At 38.3% G+C, this 15,632-nt stretch overlaps 1 protein-coding gene across 3 annotated transcripts in view; it reads right to left on the bottom strand.

The window, feature by feature from the left end:
- LOC310732702 (uncharacterized protein) overlaps positions 1-15,632 on the bottom strand; it is a 53,699-nt gene that overhangs the window by 21,795 nt on the left and 16,272 nt on the right. Inside the window, exon 1 of one of the 3 annotated variants that reach the window (XM_083553315.1) lies at positions 6,482-6,565. The exons of the other annotated variants lie outside the window; for them this stretch is intronic. Coding sequence (XP_083409441.1) covers positions 6,482-6,484 — 3 coding nt within the window. The 5' untranslated portion in view covers positions 6,485-6,565. Of the gene's footprint in view, positions 1-6,481; positions 6,566-15,632 lie in introns of those variants that run through there. 3 annotated transcript variants of the gene reach the window in all.

The raw sequence follows: 15,632 nt of genomic DNA, 5'->3' as shown, positions 1-15,632 counted from the left end.
ATGTACACTATTTATAACTTTGGTTAAGGATTTTCTACATTACTATTAAACAGGACTGTTTGACAAGAGGTGCAAGTGGGATTCATACCTAAAGAATGACTTTTGTCCTTCAGTCTGTCCCGCTCGTTCACCTCCTCTTTATCACACTTTGCTATAGATGACTAATTAGTCAAGATCAACCAATGCAATCTACTGAATTGCATTCCGGAAATGTAAGTCCGACAATTGATGTCACCACTAAAACTATGCTCGATTTCTAGTTAATATGTTGAAAAGGGAGGAAAAAATGACTTCAATTGCATTTGATTCATTCAATCAGTGTTACATGAGACATGCTTCTATTCAATAGACTGAAAGGTAAGTAGTGCTATGGGTATTGCTATCTCTCTCTCTCTCTCTCTCTCTCTCTCTCTCTCTCTCTCTCTCTCTCTCTCTCTCTCTCTCTCCCTTTCTGTCACACACACACACACACACACACACACACACACACACACACACACACACACAAACGTAAAGACTGGACTTCTAGAGGACATTGATTGGGACTAATTGTCCTAACTGCCATAACTTAAGGGTCTTATTATAAACAAATCTCCAGCACACACACACACACACACACACACACACACACACACACACACACACACACACACACACACACACACACACACACACACACACAAACGTAAAGACTGGACTTCTAGAGGACATTGATTGGGACTAATTGTCCTAACTGCCATAACTTAAGGGTCTTATTATAAACAAATCTCCAGCACACACACACACACACACACACACACACACACACACACACACACACACACACACACACACACACACACACACACACACACACACACACACAGAGATATTGCATTAAAAGCAGGGAGTGCCAAAAAAGTTCCATATTTAATTCTGAAACCAGAAAGCATTTAGTACATTGGCACTAAACGCTACAGCTGGACACACACAAAAAACATATTAGAAGGGCCGACTGTAGTATTTGCGAACTCCTTTGTCCACAAATAAATTTTTATCACGCTAAAGTGAAACAATCGCCAGGGCTTTTTATTTGTCCTGCTGTTACTGTTGTCAACACTGACTTTTTGAATACAGGTTTTTATCATGATTTAGCAGGTATTTTTAGCATTTTTAAATACTATATAAAATCATTAAAGTCATTCGCATTGCAGATGAGCTGCAATGAATGAACATCTGAATGGAAAAAGGAAGCTAGTATGCTCTAGCCCGATAGTGTAATAGTTAAATAGTCTGATTGCTACTGAGGGAAGTGTTGGCTCGGCTGCTGAGATTCTGTTAGTGACTATAAAGCATTCAGATCTGAGGATAGCCTGAGACACTGTAACTCAGGATTTAGCACTTACTGGTTAATATTGTTAATATTGATATTATAAGTAATGTTCATAATAAAGTTCAAATACATGCAGCATGAAACTTTTGCCTCAGGTTTTGTTTCTCGCAGTGTGTTTCAGTCATGCTGATGAGGACATGACCTAACCTGTACGGTCATTTAGCCTACTCACACAGAAAACAGGATTACCCCGAACAAGAGTAGATGAGGCTATTGAAATTCACAAAAGACTGATGTAGGCGAGACCCTCTGAAGCACAGTCATGTGTACATGTCTGTGTGTGTGTGTGTGTGTGTGTGTGTGTGTGTGTGTGTGTGTGTGTGTGTGTTTGTTTAGCAAGAAGACCAGTGTGTATAGAATAAGCTTTGTGGCTTTTTGGCTTGTGTTTAAGCTCAGGGACATCCCGACAGAAGTGATGAGGAAGCAAGCGAAATCACACACACACAAACACACACACACACACACACACACACACACACACACACACACACACACACACACACACACACACACAGTTACATCAGTCGTGGCCCAGCTCCAGATCTTCATCATCCCTCTTTCCGGTCCTCTATTTTCTGTGTAATGCCATGTCAGCATGCAACCCACGACTGAAAAAAAGGTGTGTGTATAACATTATCTATCTATCCATATCCCTTTCTTGCTCTTTCTCTTTCATATACACACACACTCTCCCTCTTATATATACACACACACACACACACACACACACACACACACACACACACACACACACACGTGCACAGTCAGAGCATGGGTGTATGAGCGGACACTCCCATGTCATGGTTCAAATTCTCAAACCTGAAAAATCCTGTAACTCTTTAGTAACCACATTCTGGCTCTGCGTGAACAACGCTGTTCAAATGCGAAGCATAAATAACACATAAATGGATGAAAAATGATAGAAAGTTGATGGCAAAATTGATTTTAAGGAATAACATTCACATTCAGCAGACGATCTTATCCATAGTGCAACTGAGCAGCTGGAGGTTAATGGCCATATGCTGCACAAAGATTAGGTGGTGCATGGATTTGAACTCAGTATCTTTCAATCGGAAATCCTACATCTTAAACACTGAGCTACAAGTTCACAAGTATTGTTACACTTTCTCAAGAAAGACAAAAAAATAAAAAACCCGCAAAGGGTGATTACTGATAAGTAAAGAAGTTTGTAAATCTGGTTCATTCGTACAACTACGAGTGTCATTCAAGTCAAACCGGGACTTTTAATGTTACAGATATAAATATGGATGCTAGCATGGCTGTACAACACGCAGTAGTAAGTGGCTGGTGTGTCCTATTACTGATAGGCGGCGCACATGTGGCCAGTGTGGGCCAGTCCAGAGACCGTTAATCAAGGCAGACAACAGTGTTAGTGGTTGCATGGAACAGCATGTGGTAATGAAGTTGGTTCTTGGGAACGAAGGCGTACAACCCGCAGATATCTACAGAACACTTCAACCACAGTATGGTGATAAGATGCTCAGCCGCAGTAAGATATCTGAATGGTGTAAACATTTAAAAGAAGGCAGTACGCCATTGCCTATTCCGGTCATGGTGGTTCCCTGATGACATGATGGTTTGGAAATACTGACAAAACTTTTAATGCCGAATCTTTCCAGGCGTTAGTTAAATGCTGGGATAACTGTATGAAGGGGAGTCTGTCAAAAAATTCATGCAGTTTCCACTTTTTTTTATAATCTCAAAAGGTCCCAGTTTAATTTTAACGCCCTAGTATTTTTCAGTGAGGAAATCATTGTGATTTGGCAGGAAGTAAACACAGAAATGCTTACATTTTTATTAGAGGGTTCATGAATACCTGAAAAATATGTTATTATATTATTCTGCTGTTGGATTAGGTCAAATAAAGCTACAAAAAAGATTTGTTAATACCCTCACTGCTAGTCCACATTATTTTATTGCATCATTGTATCTGCTTTATAATGCGGTCCTATAAATCCCAGATGATCGGGTAAATGTATGTTTTATTTATTTGTACAGATGCACTAGAACTATAAGTACAACTTTATTGTCATTAGATAAGTAATAAGAAACAAAATGCAGACAAAATAGTAACAAACAAAATGCAGTTTAGCATGTAACAGACGTGCAAATTGTAGCAACTGTGCAAATTGACAAGTAAAAATAAATATGTAAATATATGTACACCATGTAATGTATATATGTAATTATATGTACAGTCACTTATTATAAAGGCTATTGCAGTGAAAAATCTGCAGAAGCTCTTGACTATGTACAACTAACAAGTACATAGACTTTGTATGCTCACTATATGTGAGTATGAAAGAACCAAAAAAACACTTCTTCTCACAAGAAATCATACTGAATATAAAAGTGAAGGTTTTAGGCAGAGATAATTGGGAATGCTGAACATTTCTAGCCGTGCAGCTCTGAGGCATGTAACACCATATGTTTCTAGACTGGAAATTGCATCTGTATAGTGAGAAAACAATGGTGGCGATTCTGTGCAAATTCTTTAATGATAGCTTTCGAATATTTTATCCAATTCCAAAAATTGTGGGTGACATTTTTAAGATAAGATAAAATAAAATTTTTTGAAGAATATTAAATTTATTTTGAAATTATATTTATAATATATCAATTATATTATAAATATAATTGATATATTATAAATATAATTTATAATATATCAATTATATTATAATTATATATATATCAAATGACTATAATAAAGCAATATAATAATAAAACCTTGTGCTTTTTTTTCTAGACAGGAAAACACATCCTTGTCTGTTCTAATCTGACTACAGATGCAGTGGATAGAGATTACGTTAAAAAACATTTGAGTATTCCCTTTAAAGTCCTGTGCAGTCCCTGGCTAGAAGACAGCGAAGAAATACACAATGTTACATAGTTGAAAACAGTCTGGGAAAAATGCAGGTTGGATGATTAAAGTAATATTAGTGTCAGGTCAGTGTCAGTACACAGCCTAGCTCATGTCCTAGAGGAGCACAACGTGTCCTTACAGCAAATAAAACCCAGGGACGAAGAATTTGCTGACCATTCTTGTCGGAACCATTAGGGAAAATGGAGTCATGTGTGAATGTGTACTGTATCTGTAGCTTTATGTGTGTGTGTGTGTGTGTGTGTGTGTGTGTGTGTGTGTGTGTGTGTCTAACAGGGTTAATCCAGTATACTCTGGCCTGAGTTCTTTCCCACAGAGATCAGGAAGGCTTCTGTGACGTATGCCTGTCTGACTGGATGTCTGTGCCCCAGTGTCCTAATCTTTCTTACACACACACACACACACACACACACACACACACACACACACACACACACACACACACAAACACTGATGCACACACACATCCCAAAATACACAGCCAAATTAAGAAGAAAGGCAAACATTCGCAGATGCAGGAAGATCGCACTGTAAACAACAGCAATGCTAATAACATTGGCAAAGATAAGATCATAGAGACATGGTCTTGACTTATTTTTTACAGCTTGGGACAATATATCAGCAGTGATGACAAAGCATTGGTCTTTGTGCTGCCTTGAAGAGTGTGTGTATACGTTTGTGTGTGTGTGTGTGTGTGTGTGTGTGTGTGTGTGTGTGTGTGTGTGTGTGTGTGTGTGTGTGTGTGTGTGTGTGTGTGTGTAAACAAGCTGGGTCCTCGTCTTTTATCCGCAGAGAGAGTGATGATAAATGCTGTGTTACACCTACAGCATCAGATGAAAATGTATGCTGGATTCTGTTCCAGCTGCAGAGATGATAAATGTTGTTGCTTCTACAAAAACAGATGGAATTATAATGCATATTTAGCATCCGCGATGCCGCTGTTTACATAAAGGCTCTGAGTTTGTTCTTTCAAGCAACTAGCTACTATGACACGAGATATCATACAAACCTGGACCTTAAATGTAATAATTAAAATGGAGAAAATCTACATCTTGTCTTACATTCATCAAATACAGGTAAATCACTGCAGTATAAGAGGAACAAAGCGCTTTATCGCGCAAGAAATTGTGCTTAGTGTTGACACACGACACCACATCTTGATGGATTATTTTTCCACAACGGCATCATCCGTCATGTCCAACACGGATCCGATTTACCTCTGCAAGATTTTGCACATGCCTTTCTACGATGTTTACACACTGTACACTTTATACGTGCACATACTTGTGTTTCTTACGATGGCATTTTAGTGCCACATGTTCAAAATCTAAGATTACGAGACATAGATAGAGTTAAACTCTACAAAAATAGAGTTGAAGTTACTAAAATAAAGTCGTAGCAGCATGAGAATGAAAGTCGTAGCAGAACCGGCTGAAGTACTAATGCAATTCTGTGACCTTAGATGTTTACCTATTGCTCAAATAGACTTTTTTGTACAGTTTAATTATCTGTTTCTAAACAGTGGCCGCTGATGTTTGAATTTACGCTGTTTGCGTAGCATCAATTTTAAGCTGCATTTGAGCAATAGTGCACTCTGAGGCCAAAAATAAGATGGTTACAGAATCTGGTGTAACACCGGCACGGCAGTAATTCAGCCGTTGCTGTTACGACTTTATTCTTGTGATTTCTACTTTATTCCTGTTTAGCTAAGACTTTATTTCTTTAATCTTGTTGTTGTTGGGGTTTTTTTTTATGTGGCACCAAAACACCGTTGTAGTTTTTTGCATTTGCAGAAATGTGTTAACTTGCCTTCTGTCTTTTGTTCCTTATGTCCTTATTTTCTTTTCAAAAGCTGCTTGGAGGATTCGCAGAGTAGGAATTTCATTGCATGGTGTAAAATTCTGTTTCCTGTACACATGACAGTACACTCTTGAATCTCATTCCTTACACAGAAGCAGCCTTCTCGCTCATAGTTTAATTAGACACCGTAATCAACCTGTACATTGAGTGATTATACTTTTACATGAATTAATGTCAGTGTGTTTTAAAAGCAGCTTGTGAATCATAATCACTCTTCTGAGAAGCCGGGTTTGTCTTGGATTGATAAAATGAAAAGCACTATTAAAGCAGCCATGTATTACACAAATGAATTTCCCGTTCCATTTCATTAGACGAAACAAGACTTCTATTTACATCTGCCTCACCATGACTGTGTTTGTTGTGGGAACTTGTCCTTTCTCTTCTCCACTTTCTCTCTTCCTCTGCAGTGTCAAATGAACTCATACAGTGCTGGATTGTGTCCAGCTCGACTTATATAAGCACACAAGGTGCTTGTGTTTAAAGTTTTGCTGTTGTGCCTATTTCTTTTTGCCATCTACAGTATATTTATGGCATTACAAGCTTTAGTGATCTATTTCTTAACTTTTAAAATTAGGTCAAGGTATTATTTAGTCTGTCTGTGTATTTATCCTATGCCGTGGGACAAGTAAATTCACAGTAAAAGCTAATCAAGCTATTTTGCACCACCAACTATAGTGTATAAAACGAACTACACTGGATTCTCGATGTTCAGCACAGAGTTGGAGTAAATGATCTATAAATTGGATCCAGTTAAACCTTTTAATACACCTGAACTCATGAATGACCACAAATTAAAGTCCCAATCTATAACTTTCTTACTTGCTATAAACACAGACAATACAGCAAGCTGAATAAATCAAACCAACAATCATACGTAAAAAAAGGAAAAAAAAAAAAAGACATAATCCACGATATCACATATTTACATACAGACTAAAAAGCCAGCAGTTCCACATGCTGGAAAAAACTGACAGAACTTATGGAGTGCTATAGATTCATTGAACAGATGTTGATGTATCCTCTCTTTTTTTATTTGTCTGTCTGCTCATAGAGCAGTGTTCATCGATTATTCAATGGCTAAATCTATTTCTATCAAGTTTCCTTTTCTGATTCGAAAAGTTTCAAATCATTTTTCTTTACACCCATATTTAAATCCCTGGTGTGAACACATCACGACTCCAAATTTGGTCTCAGACTCAAAGGAATTTGAATAATTTGTGGTAAATTGTTCATTTTTTTGACTTAGGTTTGTTCTCATTTGAGTGATGTCTCTCTCTGTCTCTGCCTGGCAGGGGTACTGGGAGGAGGATATCCCGGCTAAGCTGGGCTGTACAAACATCTCGTTCCAACAGGAAGAACTCCCTGCCCACAGACAGGAATTTCCCCATCTCTCTCTCTCTCTATCTTTTTTTGCTGCCTTTCCCTTACATACACTCTCTCACATTGCATCTCGGTTGTTACCCCTTCTCTCTCCTATTAGCACAGCCACATGGTTACACACACACACACACACACACACACACACACACACACACACACACACACAACCACATTTGTCACGCTATGCTGCATACACATGTTGTATGCTGCCTTCCTGCATCCCATTCTCCCTCTCTCTGGCTGCCCAGCTCTGTAAACAAACCCCGTTGACTTTCAGTACATGTTCGCCCCGTTCATCATGTCACAAACACGCATCCAGAGAGAGTTCATACACACAAGGCACTTTAGGTCCATTAAAGCAACAGATGTGCGATTATGGTCGGCCTCACTCACTCGCATCAACGCTGGCAGAAAACGCCTCCTGTCCACCCAAACATCAATACGGCTATTACAAGCATGTGTGCACATGCATTCGCAATTTAATCAGCACCGTAATAATTACAGTTTCCAATTCTGTCTCACACACTCGCATACCTGGCAGAGTAGACGTTGCCATAGCAGCAGTGGCAATCCACCTAATCATTATGGTTGTACGAGGGGGCATCGGTGCGGTAACGAGGTAACAAACATCAAGTGTGTGATGAGAGCGAGGTAGAAACAAATGAGAATAGGGGATTCGTTTATTTTGCCACTTACATTTCACTCGCAAAAATGCCTCATTGCATATTCCACTTATACACCCACATGAACACACACTTCTAAAGAGAAAAATCTCTCTGACAATAGTCGTGTGAAATACGAAACACGCATGACCCGTGCTGAACCCTGACCTCCGGCGTCCCTTCGCCTGCCCAAAAATATCACCGTATCTCCCCGATCTTTTATTTTCTAGCACGTTTTTTGTTTTCTTTCTTTCAGGGTATGATTATAGAACGTCTCTCCCACCCTCTCTCCAGCTCCCTCCCCCTCTCTGTGCTTTTATCTCGTGCCCCCTCCCTCCCTATCTCCCTCCATCCCTCACAGAAAGTCAAATTCTTCCTTGGGTTAATTGGTCTGACAAAAGTATGCGATTTCAGGACTCTAAAAACAACAGGGTCGCTCCGTGCGGCTCGGCGACAAGCCCCCCCCCGTTTTCCACAGGAAATTCCCCAAGTCTAGATGACAAAAAGGCAGAGAGACTGTGTTTAGGGTGCTGTTGATGTATTTCTGCGTGTTTGCTTAAGTATGGGTGTGTGTGGGTAAACAGTTACCTCAACCAGAAGGTTATATTTAGTCCGAAAGTTTACATTTACAAATCTTACTTACTGACTGATTCATCTTCAGACCTACAGTTCAATACAACACAGAAGTGAGCCAGAATTCAGAAAAATGTACAAAATCGACTCAAATTGCCTGCTAATATTGATCAATGTTGATTTGTCCTATATTTTAAGACAAAGTATTTTTTATTATACTCAATCTTAAAAAGACATCAGAGTCAACAAGCAACTAAAAAAAAAACAATCTGCATAAACAAATACTAAATCACCACAATTCCTTTAAACTGCATTGTCAATACACTGTATGTAATCTTATTTTAAATGATATTATACGTTGTACATCCTATTTTCAGTGGTACTGATCTGTATCTGTATTTTATCATTAGCAGCTTTAAAATATAATTAATCCCTTCATATATGTCATTATTACTACTTTACAGAAATGTTTATATAACTCTATAACTATAATCGGATTGCATATTGGAATGATGTTGCTTTATGCAAGTGAATAATTTGAATTAGAAAAGAATCATGCAATATACATTAGCCTTGCATATAAAATATAAAGCAGTATAAAACTATATTGAAGCTGATATAGTTCTTCAGTTCTGCATAGGTTTTAACAATTTTTAACAAAACACCCAAACTAACATAAATCTGATAAATTGTTATAAGTTGAATATATTTGCTTTATCATTTACAGCATTTGGAAGACAGCCTTAACCAGAGACTAACAATTTCTTCTTATATGCATCTGAGCAGTTGAGAGTTAGGGGCCTTGCTCAAGGGCCCAGTAACAGTAGCTTGGTAGTGCTGGAATTTGAACTCATTAACTTTTGATCAGAAGTTCAATGTCTTAACCACAGAGCTTCCACTTTTCAACAGGTTTTGTAGCCTTTCACATTAGCTGCTAATCTCCCCAGAAAGTACCTGAGGGCGTCAAATGATGAACTTGAGTGATGCAGCTGGGATGGTAGGATTAAAGAAGTTCAGGGGTGAATGAAATAAAAATGTGTGAAAGAATGAATGAATGAATGCCAGTGAAAAACTACTCCAACAAAACCATTTTTTCAGTGTTTGAATAATTTCATATAAAAATTTTATTGATAAAAACCTAAACCACACCTACTCCTAGTTCAAATAAATTTGGAGAAATTCAACAAGAGATTTGGAACACTAAACAAATATTACATTACGTTATGCCTATACAAGACAGATCTCAGCACGTCTAATAATAAAAGTATAAATTATGAGCTGCTAACCTATCTGACTTAACCTGAAATCCTCTTTAGTCACTGCAGAGATCCTGATCAAACTAACAGGACCTTAGGGGCGTTATGTGCTGTTAAAAAGAAAATATGTAGGGAAGAAGCAAAGTAGAAGCAGTTTAGAGTCTGGAAGCAGAACAACTATTAAATAGAATCAGTGAGAGAAGGTGAAAGTGACAGGCAGTTCACGCAGTGCCTGAAGAACGTGCATGCTGGGAAAACGGTGAGCAGGGAAACAATGAAAAGAAGACAGGAAGACAGAAGAATCAAGCTTGACAACAAAATTAGCAAAGCTTTTAGCACACCATGAGGCCCCCGGTCTTTTTATGGACGCATGAACGCGCAGTATCTTTTATACAAAGCGCGTTTACATGTTTTTCTTCCAATTTGATGTCCAGAAATAGGACACGGCGTTCCCAAAGCCACATGAACATCTTATTAACCTTACTTCCTGTCGCCATCACCTTTTCACGTAAAGGTGATGAGGGGGAGATGCTCACACCTTTTCTGCTTTCTGCCTTATTATAGGAGCTTCCATTCCAATCTAATTTGCACACAGATGAAATCATTAAAGCAGCAGGTCCCCAGGCACTGCATGTCCCGAGGTTATTAGCTTATCTTCACTAAACATAAGAACGAATGCACTGGGAATTAACATCCTCTGACTGCTTCTTAGTATGTCAAGCACAGTAAATGTTAATGTAGGTGAGAGTGTGTGTGTGTGTGTGCGCGTGCGCGTGCGTGTGTGTGTGTGTGCCTGTACTATTGGGTATGAATGTTACCAATTGGAGTTATAGCTTTTTTCATTTTCTTTTACACAAATAGCTACAAATTTAATTGGATAATTAATTATCCTACATTAAATTCACACGAATTAGTTCATCATCCCCCTCTTCTGATTACTAATAACAGCAGTAAAAAAACAAAACAAAAAAAACACAAATAAATTTGGCACAAATTATTTTGCCTTTAGACCAGCATTTTTGGCAGCCCCTGACATCTGTGTGTGTGTGTGTGTGTGTGTGTGTGTGTGTGGAGGGGAGTTGAATCAATAAATACAATAAATGTGCATATTATTATTAATTAATTATTTAATATATTATTTATACTATTTATATTAAATAGTTATAAGTCAAGTCTTCATAATGCAGAATCAGTGGAAGCTTAATCTATGAAAGAAGTGCAAGAAATTGGCATAGGTTCAAGTGGCCATCTTTCAAAATATGCAAAAGTCAATAAAATAAAAAATGTAAAAGTTTTAATTCTTTCTTTGCGGCCCGGTACCTAATGATCTGTGTGGTTGAGGAACTCAAATTTAGACTCACATAAATACAAGATGTTAAAATACACACACTCAAATGAAGACATTCCTTAAATTTTCTTGCACAAAAAACTGCTGCTAACTACCATGAAATGTTTGCAGGTACGGTATTTATTATTAAATGGACAATTTATTGCACTAAAACACATGACTGTACTGGTCAGTGCTGCACGGTCACGGTGTTTGTTTGTTGGACTTAATGCTGTTTGCACACGTGCACTTTATGTCCAATTTCATTTTGTGTTTTGCATGAGCTTGTGTTTCATGGAGCACCTTGGTCCTGGAGAAACGTTGTTTTTGATTCACTGTGTATTGTTCTGAAATAACAATAAAAGCCACTTGTATTGACTTGACTATATGAATATTTTCTTGTGTTTTAGTCATTAATGTCTCTGTGTTAACTTTGACCGCTTCACTGTGTCTATGTCCATCTGGTTTTCTGTCTTTAAATCATTATAAAAGTCTCCCATCTCTCTCTTGTGCTGTGGTTCATCATTTTTTTAGACACTGCCCTTTAAAATGCCATCCAACCACATCTGCCGCACACGACAAAATATAAAAACAATGTATTTCTGATTTAGCTCACCTCTTCATTAAAACATTAAATAGCAATCTTGTACTAACAAGCACTTTAAGGGGTCATTATTCACACATGAATTCATAAAACTCATTTTCTTATGCACATAAACTATATGCACAAAAGTTTTAGGACAACTGACTTTACCAGCTATATGTGGCTCTTCAAACAATTGTAAAGAATGTCTTTGGATGCAATAGCATTACATTTTTCCTTCAGTTGAACTAGGAGACCGGTACCTGTTCCAGCATGACAATAATCTTGTGCACAAATATATAAAGATATCTATATAAAGATATGCTTTACATTGGTTAGAGTGGATGATCTTTAGTGGGCTGCCTTAGAGCTCTTACCTCAACCATATTCAACATCTTTGAGATGAATGTAAATGCTGACTGCACCTCAGGCCTCCTCACCTCTCCGACATCATTACCTTACTTGTAACCAAACTCCAAAATCTAGTGAAACAACTTCCCAGAAGAGTGGAGGTTGTTATAGCTGCAAATGGAAACTAAATGTGGAATGGGATGCTCAAAAAGCACATAATCTTATGTTTAGGTGTCGACAAACCTTTGACAATATAATTTACCCAAGATAATTAGTTTAAATTTGGGTAAGTAATAATTCAGGTATTAGTTCGAGACTTGTTTCATGCTCTGTTGTAAAGTGTAACTGAATACCGTGTCACGACGAACTTTCTAAAACAAGACTAAAGTCACTGGATTAGTCACACATCAATGTCCTTGTGTTTGATTAATTACTTAATACCATCTACAACACTTGTGCTATGGAACACGAATTGCACATTACCTTTTAATAACAATCAGCATATTTATATTAGTTATAATTAGAAAATGTTTAAAATATTTCAGACAAATCAACAGGAATTGCAAATCATGGGAAGGAGAAATTAAATTCTCCCGGTCTTTGTTCCTTATTTCCAATTACGTTCTTTCTTTCGGCTTCTCCCATTAGGGGGCGCCACAGCAGATCATCCGCATGTTTGATTTGGCACATGTTTTTACGCTGGATGCCCTTCCTAACGCAACCCTCCCCGTTTATCCGGGCTTGGGACCGGCACTAAGAGTGGCTGGGGTTGGTTCCCTGACCAGGGATCGAACCCGAGCCGCAGCGGTGAGAGCGCCGCATCCTAACCACTAGACCACCAAGAGACCTTCCTTTGTTCCTTATTTCCAATGATATTGTTAATGTTGATAAATGGGGTCACTTTGAAAACTTAGTAAAATAGTGGTTATAGTGTAAAGTATACTAGTAATAAAAATGGTATGCAGCTTGTTCGGATTCTCTTTAATGCCCGCATGGTTTAGCATGTTAAACCTATATTGGTAATTTGTTAACTCTATGCTTCAACTCTGTTGCTTTTACAGTATATCACTTATACTTTTGAGAAACATAATGAAAAAGAAGTTACTAAAGTTACTAAAGTTACTAAGGAAAACAATTTCACCCCAAATGCAGAAAAACACATGGATGAGCTCGAACCTTTGTGATCGGTTAAATTACTTTTTTTTTTATTGTGTTAAATATGTGATGGCTTTTGCTACATAGTAAAAGTGAAAGTGCAAAACCATGAGATAAATATATAGAGAAAAACAAAAATACGATCAGTACGACTATAAAGACAGAGTGAGTAGTCATGAGCCCACTTCATGCATGACTACACAGGTATGCAGTGTGTGTGTGTATCAGTGTGTGTATGCGTGGGAGACATGGAATGAAGATCGAGAGCTTTTTTTCCCCTTATGGTAAGTGAGTAGCTTTGGTTCCCAGGCAGCTGGAATGCCCAGGTAACTGAGGGCAGGACTTTGCACAATACGACACAATAGATTAGGCATCAAATTACAGCACTCTGACGCACACACATAACCTCCAAAAAACATTGGACACATTATATTTTATATATATATATATATATATATATATATATATATATATATATATATATATATATATATATATATATATATATATATATTACATATAACCACAAAAAAAAATTGTATTACACACATAAGGGTAAATGCGAAATTCAAAATACATGCAAGAAAAATACAGAAACTCTGTGTCATACTAATTTAATAATTCACACCGAATCTGTGTCTGTTCTGATCTGACGAACCTTAACCCATTAGAGAGAAGAAAGGCTGAGGGGGTCAAAGTTCTTGAACTGTGACCGTTGGAGGTATTGAGCGAAAATTAGTGTCAGTGTCACAAGAGCAGACAGAGAGAGATAAAGTGAGTGTGGGCAGATGGAGACGGGGGGGTAAGGAGCTTTGAGTAAACTTAATTTCCTCACGCTTAATCCGAACACACAGAAAAGCCATTTCACGAGTGCCTGGTGACAATCTGCTGTCTTTAATATATGAAAGGAAGTGCCAGTCTACCCACTCTTTGTGCTCTTTGTGTGCCAAATAGTGTGAGCATTAGATGGTGAGATTGACATACGTAAATGCTGAGATAACCTTGACATGCACAACCCTGTGTCCATGTGTTTATATGTGGCTTCATTTTTGTCTCTAAAAAGCTTTTTAAAAAGCTCTACTGCCTGATAACATGGAGCAAGACAGGGTCGGTCTCAGACACATCAAGAGACCGACGGGCCTATAAATGTTAGTGAAGCCGATGAGCGGCATAGCCGGCGGCATGAAAAGGGTGCTAGCGGTGAGAACGCTACGCCCATTAGTCTTCTGGGACAGTGTTAAACATTATCCATGGAAAGTCCCACACAGAGAGCTCATCACTGCGCTGAGCTCCACTTAAACCACCCTGTTTCACTCAGACTGAACTTTGGAAATAGACGCACCATAATATTAAGTGTTACCACCCTGAAAATAAAGACGTGATCATGTGAAAATGAACAGACACCGCCACCTCCTTATCTGCGAGCTATGAGGGTGAATAAGGAATTTGAGATGCTTTGGGCAGGGACTCAATGCAATATGTAATGGAGACTAATGTCCTAAAGGTAATTGAGAATAATGATCAGAGAGGAGGTGAGAGGGAAAAAAAAGAGAGGGAGAGAGGGAGAAAAAAAGAAAAAATACAGGAAGAGCGTGAGAGGAAAAAAAAAAAGAGAGAGAGAGAGAGAGAGAGAGAGAGAGAGAGAGAGAGAGAGAGAGAGAGAGAGCAAGAGAGAGAGAGAGAGAGAGAGAGAGAGAGAGAGAGAGAGAGAGAGAGAGAGAGAGAGAGAATGTGTGAGGGGAAATGAGTCAAACAAATGGACAAAGAAAGTGACAGAGGGACAGACAGTGAGATTAAGAGAGACAGAAAGAACTAAAAGAGAATAACAGAAAAAAATAAAAGAGACAGGGGAGATAGACAGTAAGAAAGACACAGATTACAAAAAGAGACAAAAGTGGGTGGTATGGGAAGTGCAGTGGAGGTCAATGTGGATATTAGTGACACCTCTTTGCTCAGGTGACTCACTGACCACTGTGCCCTCAGACCCTAAAGGCAGTCTGATCCTTAGTCATTTTTATGCCTCAAAGCCTGGGCATTAAGAGCAAAATGACCTTAAGCTAAAGCTACAAAAAGTCGACATGACCACATGATGATCACATGCATACACAACACACACACACACACACACACACACACACACACACACACACACACACACACACACACACTTTAACTCTCCAGGCTTTCACCAGGGGTATTCATTGTTTT

Source organism: Silurus aristotelis (assembly GCF_946808225.1).
Source record: "Silurus aristotelis genome assembly, chromosome: 10".
Taxonomy (NCBI): domain Eukaryota; kingdom Metazoa; phylum Chordata; class Actinopteri; order Siluriformes; family Siluridae; genus Silurus; species Silurus aristotelis.
The sequence above is the reverse complement of the archived record's forward strand: the minus strand, read 5'-3'. Positions and strand labels throughout refer to the sequence as shown.